The 12007-nt window shown below is 34.8% G+C and overlaps 1 protein-coding gene across 1 annotated transcript in view; it reads left to right on the top strand.

Moving 5' to 3' along the window:
- The window catches only part of CPED1 (cadherin like and PC-esterase domain containing 1), a 105981-nt gene that overhangs the window by 86547 nt on the left and 7427 nt on the right, over positions 1–12007 (top strand). The window contains exons 18-19 of the mRNA XM_029285327.1: positions 6050–6167; positions 6908–7044. Coding sequence (XP_029141160.1) covers positions 6050–6167; positions 6908–7044 — 255 coding nt within the window. The remainder of the gene's footprint in view (positions 1–6049; positions 6168–6907; positions 7045–12007) is intronic.

Here is a 12007-nt window from a genome sequence, read left to right as displayed (position 1 = left end):
GGTTTTTATTTTTTGTACCCTTTCTACTTTTTAAAAAGTACTTTGTATGTGTGTGTTTTTCTCTTGGACAATGTATGTACTTCTATCATAATTATACTGTTTTGTTTATTTTTATTATTATTTTAAAAGCTAAAAAATGGAAAAAGAATAATTCATGGCACAACCGAAATGCGAAGAAAGATCCTTTCAATTCAAAACAGATTCTAGTGGCAGAGAAGGATATGGTGGAATGATGGGTAAATCCTAAGGAATGTGATGTAAAAAAGGTTTGTGACAGTCAGCTGTTCTATTAGCCCTGATGTCTTGGCAATAGAGAATTCCTTGGATGTGTAAGGAACTCCAATAAGTCTCTGGATCAAGTTGCACCCTTGGCTAAACATCAGAGAGCATTAGGACTTAAGTGGCTGTGAAGTGAATAGTTACAGCCATTAATGTGAACATAGCAATCAATGCAAGGCATGGGAGAATAGATTAAAAGGATTAGAGAGACATGCAGAATAACAGACAGGACTTCAGAAATTACTTTTTTAGATTGTTCAGCTGATCTGACAACTTATATGCCTTTATTTCTTTGCTTTTATTTGAAAAACTCAAATTATGTTTTTGATTTTTGGTGGTTTATCTCCATATTTTAGCAGTCAGATCTCCAGCAACTTAAAAGAAAATTATTAAGAAATTACAATGGATACTGTCTGGAGGCTATACATTGTCTATCCATGGGCTGAGGACAATTCCCTGTGCAAAAGATATTATGCAGATTATTAAACTGGAAATTGAGAATATCTTAGTAGTAAGTTGTGGAGGAGGAGAGTCTCTGGTGGCAGAACATCTGGACTTTGATAGCACCAACCAAGAAAAGTTATTAAAATGAAGTATTTAATCTGATGATGCATCTGATGAAGTCAGCTGAAGTTCAGAGCAACATAAATTTTTAATAAAATTTATTATTCCAAAAAGTTACTACAAGACTCATGATCTTTGCCAATTGTGGGTCCATTATAGTTAAAGAAGAATGTATAATTTATGGATGAAGCAAGGGTTCATTCAGCTGTGGGATGAAACAGGAAAGAGCATGCTAAACTCAAATTCATTTTTGCTATATTTTGTGTTATTTAATTCTGGAAATAATAGAAAGTAAGCAAACCATAGATGAATTATATGTCAGAATCAAGCATTTGATTTTGCATTCATATATGATAAATTACATTAATTTTACTGAAGTCGTAACCAAACTCAGCAAATTATTTTTGTTTCATCCACAGGAGAAATAATTTCACTACAGGTATTATATATCAAATAAATCTAAAATGTTCCTGGCTTTTATATTAATGTCTACTTCTGTTTTCCTAGCATAATTTGAAATAATTTGGTTTTGCAGAGATACCTCTTTAGTTTGTTTGCATTTCTAATTTCACTTTATCACTTGTTTTTTACTTGTTATTAGTTATGTATTTATATGCTGTTCAATTCATGCAGATAGCATTGATGTCTGAAGCATCAACTACAATAGATATTTATATTTCACTTGGTCTTTCGCTAGGCTTTTCCACATTTTGTAGTCTATCTCTCCATCTTGTAGAAGGTTGTTCAAGAGGGGATGTATAATATACATAATGTCACTTTTTTGTCCATCTATTTTTAGTGTATACAATAATAAATTTGTGTTGGGCATCAAAACAGTATGTATTATTTTAGTGAATGAACAACAGGTTTTTGAAGCATAAACCTAACACATCCCACAAATATTGGAAATTAATTGATGCATTTTGGATTCCACTGAGTCTAACATGTGCCAATGTGCAAAAAGACACAGTCGCAGCTAGATCAAACACCCAATTTTTATATGATTCCAGAATCCAGTGTTTTTCATCCATTTTTGTATAGTTGTAGATGCCAGTCCAAGAACTTGTGTTTCCCATCATTTCTTTTTCATTAGGAATAGCCTAATGATTTTTTCCTGATCTGCAAAGTTTATTAATGAAAGTTTTGTGCAGTTTTGAACTAAGCAATTTTGTTTCATGGTGATAATTATTTTTTTCCATCTAGTGTGTTGACTCACTTTTGCTCCCCTATTGCTTGATTGTTCTCTCTAAATTAAAAGTAAAGGAAGAAATAAATGGCTCAAGCTGTTTGTTTTGGACAACAGGAGTCAATTTTAATTAGAATCTGCTTATTTTGTGCTCTTTACTCAGTCTGTTCATATGTGAGAGCCTGGACTGTCCCATCTCAGATTGCAAGAAGGTTGTATTTTCTGCCTGCTGTACAGTATTACAACTTTGAAACCCAGTTAAGATTATTGAACAGTATTATTATCATTATCATTAAATTCAAGTAGGATGAATAGTGACATTTATTTACACTCTGTTCAGTTACTGTTAGGGTTGTCAGAAAGAAAAGATTAGTAGATAGTTTATGAAATCAAGTTTGTCATCCTTATTTACAGAATATAATATAAAGCAATAGGCTTGTTTATTTTTATTTATTAAATTTTTACACTACCCAACTCCCAATGACTCTGGATAGTTTGTAATACATCAGTCTAATTGTAATTGATTTTTGGATATATATATTATTTATTTAGTTTTATTATGAAGTTCTAATTCTGTTAAACCACTCTAAACTTAGAGGAGTTATGTTGGATATGAATTTTTATTGTAGATTTCTGGAAATACAATCCTATTAATTTTGCTGTTAATAACAACAGCAGTATATTTTCCATGATCCATGCCTATTCAATTAATAGTGTGTGAAAGAAAGACTGTTCATATTGTGGGTACAAATGAATGCATACATTTTACATCAAAGATACTTAAGGATAATATGATAGCATTGGTACTTTACCCCCTGTGACCCACAATTGCAAATATGTTTTAAAAATAAAGGTATGATATAACCAATATGGCATAACCACGTTTAACTATGTTTAACTATAAAAATCTCCTGATGCCCAGTTCTGAGTAATCTCCTTACCAGAAGCGATTGATATATTTAATTGTTAGATTTATGAGTCTTAATTTCCCAAATGAGACAAATGTATGACTTAATATTGTTTTCATGTTAGTTTTTATACATGGCCATTGTACTGATATCAGGCTTCAGTCTTATGATATTAATCACATGAAAAAGCTGAAAAGCTCTGATTTGTATCTGTTTGAAGTAAAGCAGACTACCAAAATGAACAAAGGAGGGTTCCTGTTGCTATTGACTAATGAGTCAAGCATGCTTTTCATTAAATTTACCCTACATTCCCTATGTATTTTCTACCTTCACATGACCACAAGAGCTAATGGGACCTGTAACTTTGTGTGAGAAAACAACTTCAGAGCAATCCAAGTACGTTGATATATCTGAGACAGCATTTGTATTCTCTCCAAACTTTCATCTACCCATGTTTAATTCAAAATAAAATGTCTAAAGCAATTATCCCAAAATCCAAGATTTATATGATGAGTAGTTGAAATTACAGTACATGTTTTATGATTTGCAATACATAGTTGTAGATCTTTTGTTTTAGAGTAGAAGAATGTTTTGTCATACCATTAAATTATATCCTTTTTTATTCTAACAGACTGGAATAATTGGACTAGAATTTCCATTGTTTCCAGTCAACTTAGTGATTAACTAGGAATTTTGGGAGTGTTTCTGACATATCTATAAGGACATTTACAGGGAAATCTTAACATGTGTAATTACAAAAATCAATTTGATTATGAGTAGTCAAGGATATGCACTAGAGAATTGGGAGTATCTTAATCATAGGAAATGTTCATTTTAAAAACCCAGCAATAATAAGACTAATCTTTACACATCCTAATCTGCATATCTTTCCATTCTATAAATAATTTTTAAAGACAATTTAATTTTATTTTCTTAATCTAGGGGCAGGGGGAGTTAGTTTTGGTCATGCTGTTTGGAGATGATAGGAGTTGTACAGTATAGAGCAGGGGTGGACAACCATGCTGGCTCAGGAATTTTGGAAGTTGAAGTCCACAGGTCATAAAGAGCCATAGCTGCCCACCCCTGTATAGTTGCCCACCCCGGCATGTTACTTAAATCAGTATCTTGGGATTATGTTCCTACATTTTCTGTTGCTGAACCAAACTTATAGTCTTTCTTGTAATGATGTGGGAATGACCACAGGAGATAGAAGGAGAGCTTCAAACCAGCATGTAAAAATTGTCTCAGCCCACTGAAGGGGAATGGGACATGGGAAATGTTTTGGAAGGGACATTTCCTATTTTTCTGGAGAATAAAAGGAAGGGGAGAAGAAATATTTTCAGTCTTGCAGGATTCTGTTAGTGTGGCCTTACAATAAAGATAGAGCTAGCATTCCTAGTTGTGCTTCTTGTCTGACTGTCTCACAGGTCTAACATTTCCACCTATTCAAAAAGAGACCAAACAAAAGTAGAACCGAAAGTGCTTCTCACATGCATTTGTTATCATTCTCTGCCTTTGCTCAGTTTTTTTTTTTTTGGGGGGGGGGGATATTGGAAAAATTGAATTGTGGCTGTGGGGGCGGGATGCAGATAAATATCATTTGGGAAAACTTCTTGGGCAATCTAGTATAGGAAGAACAGATTAAACATCTCCCTGCCGATTCTGGTTGCATTTGCTTTTCATTTGCTCTCTTGCATTAATGGCTTTCTTCTAGTGGAGCTAATCCATATGCTCAGAATTTGTATTTTTTTGCAATGAGATACTTATTTCAATTTTATGAGCTCATTCTCACTAATTATATTAGTATACTTTTCATAGTGCATTTGATCTACACAGTTTGGTTATGTATGACTAAACAAGAGTGTTGAAATGACTTCATGAGGTATGCAGATCTCCTCCAAAGCACAATTAGTTGCAGATGGTAAATGTATTAATAGAATAGAATAGAATAGAATAGAATAGAATAGAATAGAATAGAATAGAATAGAATAGAGCTGGAAGGGACCTTGGAGGTCTTCTAGTCCAGCTCCCTGCTTGAGCAGGAGAACCTATACCATTTCAGACAAGTGACTGTCCAGTCTCTTCTTAAAAACCTCCATTGATGGAGCACCCATGATTTCTGGGGGCAAGCTATTCCACTGGTTAATTGTCCTCACTGTCAGGAAGTTTCTCCTTAATTCCAGGTTGCTTCTCTCTTTGGTCAGTTTCCAACCATTTTTCTTGTCTTGATTTCTGGTGCTTTGGAGAATAGTTTGATGCCCTCTTCTTTGTGGCAGCCCCTCAAATACTGGAATACTGCCATCATGTCACCCCTGTTTCTTCAAGTCCTGCAGCTGTTCATATGTTTTAGTTGCTCTTCTCTGAACCTTTTCCAAAGTCTCAACATCTTTTTTGTAGTATGGTGACCAAAATTGGTTGCAGCATTCTAGGTGTGGTCGTACTAGGGTTTTATAAAGCGGTACTAACACTTCACATGATCTTTATTCTAATTGAATGAAATAGTGTTACACAGTCACAACTGAACAGTACAAAGAATAATACTTTTTTAATATAATTAAAATATCAGACTGCTTGGAAACTTTAGTTAATGGCCTCTGTTAAGACATGCAATGGCAGGCTTTGTGATCCACCACTGCTTAGTGCTTCTAAATAAATAATGTTGGTTTCTTTACCTACTCATTTATTGGATTACATTGGCACTCCACCTTCTTCTAAGGAACTTCAGCAAGCATTAAATATTGTATGACTAAATTATCATTGCCTGTGATATCTACACTCATGTTTTTGTTTGCCTATCATCTTTAGCCAAATAGGTATTGGAGCTTTTATACTGATTGAGTAATTTAAGAAAACCTGAAGGGTTTTTTTCCCCCCATTTCAGAGAAGATTTCCACAAAAATGCTGGATATTCAGCCTTGTATCTTCTACTTGCAAAACATGTATTCTGCTTCTGAATCAGGGTATGAAAACTTTGGCAATCTGGAAACAGAACATTCTGAGGAATGGATAAAAATATGTCTTCTTTCTCCCTGCTCTTAACTGTTCTTTTCAGTCATGTTATTATCCATTATATATGTGTATTGATCAGTTATGTTTTGACATTTTAATTCAGGATTGTGGTTCAGTCATTCATCCTGAGGAATCCTGTGGTTTGCAGCCTCTCTCTGCTGAATACCTGTCAACTGTTTCACAACCACAATTGAAGACATGTGAAATGGGGGATGTAAAAGGCATGTTCTTAATATATATTCTGCATATTAAAAAATATTCTCACATTCTTACAAGAATGTAGATTCCTTGCTTCCTGCCACTTAAAAATTAAGAAAAAGCTCAAGCTTTTGTAAAAAAAAAAAAAAGCAATAGAGCTTAACTAATTTGTTAAAGCATCTTCTGCTGTAAATTATGATTAATAATGGTTAAAATAATGCATTTGCCTTAGAAATTTTTTTTTAGCTCAGTGGCAGAGCACAAGCTATGCATTTTGGAAATAATGGCATCCCTCTAATGCAGCACCAGTTTTAAAAAAAGAAGTAGCAAAACTGTTGATAACTTTCAATTAAAACTCCAAAATGCTCTATGTTCATGGAGACAGTGTTAATATCACATGGCAAAGTGATGCATTGTGGTTAGAGTGCTGGACAAGGACTGGATAAATTTAAATCTGAAAGTATAATTACATTTATATGGTTTCCTAAGGATTGTCATTATATCCAATGATTTTTAGGCCATTTTGGAGGTCCTTGGAGGAAGGGAAAGATGTAAATTTAAATTAGTAACATTTCTATGTCAAGCAAAAATTTGTTTTGTTGCCTTAAGTCTCTCCCATTTGAGTTCATTTTATTGCTTTTTAATATTGGATCAAGAGAAAGTAAAAGTTCTTTTGGGTTCTTGGCATAAGTGTCTGTCCAATTTATTTCTGCTCAACAAATTCCAGGTAGAGATATAAGAATGGTTATCATCTACTTTCCAGGACAGTGGGTTGTTCCTTGCCTTAGTTGTTCTGATAATAGAACCTGTGATTGGAGGCAGATAACATGGCAGCCAAGAAATTGTCAGTACCCTGTTCTTAATAAACCAGAACTCCAAAAGTGTGTAAAAAGAAAAAAGGTAAGTCACAAGGTTGGTAGAGGAAAATCTGTAAGAAAAAGATAATTTATCTCTTCATTTAAGCTATAGTGTTTTTAAAAAGCTGAATACTGCGTTATTGATATATTAATAGTTCTTGTAATTTTTATTGTAGTGCAAACAATACCCTAAGTTTGTTTCCACTAACAAAATGCTATATATTAGTGTTAGACATTAATTTGTTTTGCATGAATTCTGTTTTTTCTCTGGCATGTAATGCATGGCTTTGCTTCTGCTGACCAAACTTATGAAGTCTTCCTTCATGTTCTTGTGCAGGCCTCAGGCGGACCTCACTTTTCTTATCTTGAAGATTGTAAGGTGACTGCTTGGAAAAGCAGTGTCTCCTTAATAAGCATGGTTTGACTGTCTAACATCTGGCTGAGATGTGTGATACAGGTACAGCTGTCTGCTAATCTAAATATTCAGAGGTAAATGTTACATTGCAAATATTGCAGTGTATTATACAGTTAAAAAATACTTAAAAATAACCCCAATATAAGCTGCATGAATAATGAAAAACATTCAACTATATATGGTGCATGAACTTCTTTAATACACATGCATTTTATTTTTTGGACTATATAGTAGCTCCCAGAATTTCCAATATAATTTAGGAATTAAAATCTAAAACACCTGTTGGGTATCATGATATTTAATTTGCCTTATGTTAGTGTATCTCAACCTCAGCAACTCTAAGATGTATGGATTTCAATTTTCTGAATTGACCAACTAGTATTCTGGAAGTTGAAGTCCACATATCTTAAAGCTGCTGAGGTTGGGAAAAACAGTTTTTATATAATGGCACCATGAAAAATGTTCTGGAATAGATGAACCATAAAGTAATTGGCACCAATAAAGAAAAAAGCTCTTATCTTTCCTGCTGATATTGTCAAACAGAATTACTGTCAAGGTTGACAGCAAATATTTATCATTCTTTTTATGTTTCTGCCTTATTTAGCACACAATTCTTCAATTTCAACTGCGAGCATTCATTTTTTCTTTACCGTTGGAAAACTTAAATTCAGTTATACTATCTGAAACTTGGACTATCAACGTTATGCCTGCCATAATTTCACCTTGCAAAATGATTGCTCTAGAAAGTTCTACTCTATTTTTTTAAAAGTCCTTATTTATGGCACGTTTGCCTGTTGATTCTTATTTAGCCTTCTTTAAAAGAAAAGATATTTTATTTTTTTAATAAACAAAATAAATTTACAAATAAGCATAAACACAAAAACAATCAGAAAAAAACGACAAAAACTTTCCACGTAGAAAAAAGTCAGCTCAATTTTTAAACATATAATTAAGTCTTGACCACACAGAATAATATTGTTTTGTCTTTCCATTACATTGAGAGCCAGCCCATAAACAGACAGCAAACAAATATGAACAATCTACAATTATAAAACTGGAGTTGTGCTATCTTTGAAGAGTAATATGTTTTTGCTCCTTGCCATACTCAGTAAATCTATACTTTTTCATACAGTGATATATTTTATATATAATTGAGGAGTTTACTCCCATTACAAAGCAGAGTAAATGTGAAATCGTGTAGGGCTGAAATTGAAGAAAATATTTTTGTAATATAATTATGAGCATGAAACCCAAAAGGGGAAATTATGGAACAACTCATAAGTCATAAGTTAATTTCCCCTTACCTATGTCACAGTTATGACTGAATAATGATGACAGTCTTTTAAAATATTTCTGGGGTCTCTATAAATGAAAGATGAATTTTTCTTCAGTTAGTCTTATAATTATAACAAACATCAAATATTTCAATCTTGTACTTGTTGATTTGTTAATATGAATATTTTAACCTTTAATTAAGAGTCTTGCAATAATTAAAATCTGTCTTAGCAGTAGCCTTTATAGGTTTATAAAAACATACTATAGATTTAGAATCACCTCCCCCAAAATTGCAGTACTAACAAACTTGGGAGTGAAATTCGATGTTTTAATGGGATAGTATTGCTTTTTTATAATTGTAAACAATTTTTCTTTTCAATAACCTAAATGGTATAAAAATAAGACGTATCTTCAATTTAAAACCAGTAATTGCCCCAGAGAATAAATGTGAATAAGATCTAAAATTATGTTTTTGTTCCAACATTTTGCAGATGCGCTTTGCTGTATTTAATGCAGAGAATACAATATTCCATCGCTAAAAATGGAACTAAGAGCCTGTCATGATATTAAAATGAAAGGTTGTCACAAGATGAATTGATAGAGTGGGGAGGAATAACGAAACACAATGTTGTGATACAAACTCTGTATTTTTTTGTATTTGCAATTGTGACATCAGACGCAAATATATAAGAGGCAGAGCTTGTGTCACATAATACACCTTGGGTCATTTTGGTTATATCTTCAGCTTCTGCAGCCATCAAAAGTCAGACATTTTACAATTGTGTCAACTTAATTTTAACTTCTGTTCCATAGAGAAATGGAAGTAATGCCATTCTTAAAGTTACTTCTCAGAAATGTTCCCACAGAACTGCCCCCTCTATTAAACTATCCAAAGAAATGCCTACAACTGGAGTAAATAATCTCTAAAAAATGTAACAGAACAAATCAATTCATTCTCAACCTGGTACTTTTTAAATGTGTTAAACCACTACTTCCATTATCCACAGTCAGCATGATAGGTAGGGTGGAGTTGTAATCTGATACATCCAGAGAATATCAGGTTGAAGTAGGTTCTTTCTTCTGGAGCAGCAGATACCCTGACAAGGTGGCAGAGAAAGTTGGAATATAATGTTGACAAGAACAGGTGATGCTCAAATCCTATGCTTCCCCATGAAGCTTGTGATGTGGTCCTGGAGACACAGCTGCTCAAGAAATGCAGGTTCTATAAGGGTCAACAAATATGTTGAGTATTGGATTGATAGGGCAACTCAGCTTTATGTTTCATTAATGGCCATGGCTTGTCATTGGCTTCATTCTGACCTCCCTTTTCATTTCTGCAGTCAAGTTATTTCCATCAGTGCTAACTTAGGTCCACTGGGTGGGATGGAGAAGTACACACAGATTGACTGAGACAAGAAAAATGGGTTATAAATCACTAAGCATTCTGTAACAGAGCCTAGGGAGATTAATGTTGTGTTAGTAAAGCTAATAGATCATATACAAAGAATGAAGGAACTGTATGCTTGAAAAGGATTTATTCGTTTTATATATAATACAATATATTAAAAACATTTCTTTGAACTTTGAGTACAGTGAAAGATATGAAGGGTATATTACATGATCTCCTACACTGTAGCATTTGCAAAATGAAAAGAGTTTAAAAAGATATTTAAAAAATGAAAGCCAAACCAAAAAGTGGTTTGATTTCCCCTGTGTAATAAAAACTTTTATCAATTTCTTGTTAATTAATTTTGACCGTAAGAATTTGGCTGCCATGTAGTATTTTGATTGCCCAAAGGAACTTTTCAGAAAAAGAAGTTGAAATGGGGAATAGAATATTAACGAGGTATATGCTATATCATGTCATTGTGTAAAAGATGATGAAACACATATTTATTAGTTTCACTCTTTAAAAAGCCCTTTATAGTTTAATAGTGTAATCAAATGCACTCAGTAATGTATGATTGAGAATAAGTCATATAAAAAAGTAAGTTCTGCTAAAGTGCTTAAAATCCACATATTAAAATAGGAACTTGCTTTTTTTTTCAACATGAAAATTCTGGGCTTAACAGTATTAAAATGTCTTTATTATAGCTGGTAAAGAAATGAATGTTATTCTAACTATATCCCAGTAGTGGTGAACCTATGGCACATGTGCCAGAGGCGGCACTCAGAGCCCTCTCTGTGGGCACGCGCACCATGTCCTGGAGATGGCAACTGTCCCTCTTCAACCAGCCGCCTGCTAACTCGCCGAGGTCCCACGTGGCCAGATGCATCCCAGCATGGCTGGTTTCCCTCACCCCTCCCATCCCTCCTGGCCTCACATGCTTTCCTTTTCCTGGGCACGACCCACTGCATCGCCTCCTCAGCTGTCATCCGGCCGTCCAGCTCAGAGGCGGCTTCTCTGAACTGCTGGGGGCGGGCTACGGAGCCTCAGAGTGCGTTGGTCGACGGGCCGGCAGGCTGTGGCTGCTGACAGACACTGTCGGCCCCGATGTGCTCGTTGGCCTCTGTGTGCGGGGGCCGATGGTGTCAGGCAGCAGCCGCCCCGGCCCCTGCCTCGCCTTGCCTCGCCTCACCCCTCAGGATGACCCTCCTGCCCACCGCCCACCTGCCAGAGACCCCCTGGATCTCCCCCAACCCTGCCCGGACCCCACAGGCATCTCTCCCCACGAGCATCATTGAGGTGACCACACCCACCCAGTCTGCCATGACCACAGACACGCCCATCCAGTGGGCCACACCCACCTGGCACCCGGCGATACATAAGTGGGTTTTGGGTTGCAGTTTGGGCACTTGGCCTCTAAAAAGTTCGCCATCACTGCTATATCCTTTATTTTCATGTACACTACTTTCACATGGTCTCACATAATTTGTGTTTTTTCGTGGTTTGGTCCTTGTATTTAAAAAAAGCCCACTTTCCTTTCATACACACTAGATGACACATATAAGTAATATTATTATTCTGCTTAATTTTGAAATTGGCCAAATTCAAAAAAGTTATCTTAGATGACAATGAGGTCTATATGATATGTGTTAAGTTTTCATTGGGATCTTCAGTATTTCACATGTGCAATATGCTACTTGTATGACTGAGGTTTTTATCTGTAAATTGGAATCTAATGTATTAGCTCACAGAAATGATTTTAAAGCATTCTCAGATTTTTAAAAGGTTCTGGGCAAAATGGTTGATATTGTTATTTTGCCTTTGCCACTTATCCTTCAAGAAATAGCATTGGAGTCTCTTTTTTCTTTTTTAACCCCCATTTCACTCCTGTTTCAGGTCAATATCCTTATGTATTTGGGTCATTCTAAA

The sequence above is a fragment of the Protobothrops mucrosquamatus genome, unplaced genomic scaffold (assembly GCF_001527695.2).
Source record: "Protobothrops mucrosquamatus isolate PMUCROS unplaced genomic scaffold, P.Mucros_1.0 scaffold1515, whole genome shotgun sequence".
NCBI classification, from domain to species: Eukaryota; Metazoa; Chordata; class Lepidosauria; order Squamata; family Viperidae; genus Protobothrops; species Protobothrops mucrosquamatus.
Note: the sequence above shows the minus strand (reverse complement) of the source record. Positions and strands in the feature narration are given on the sequence as shown.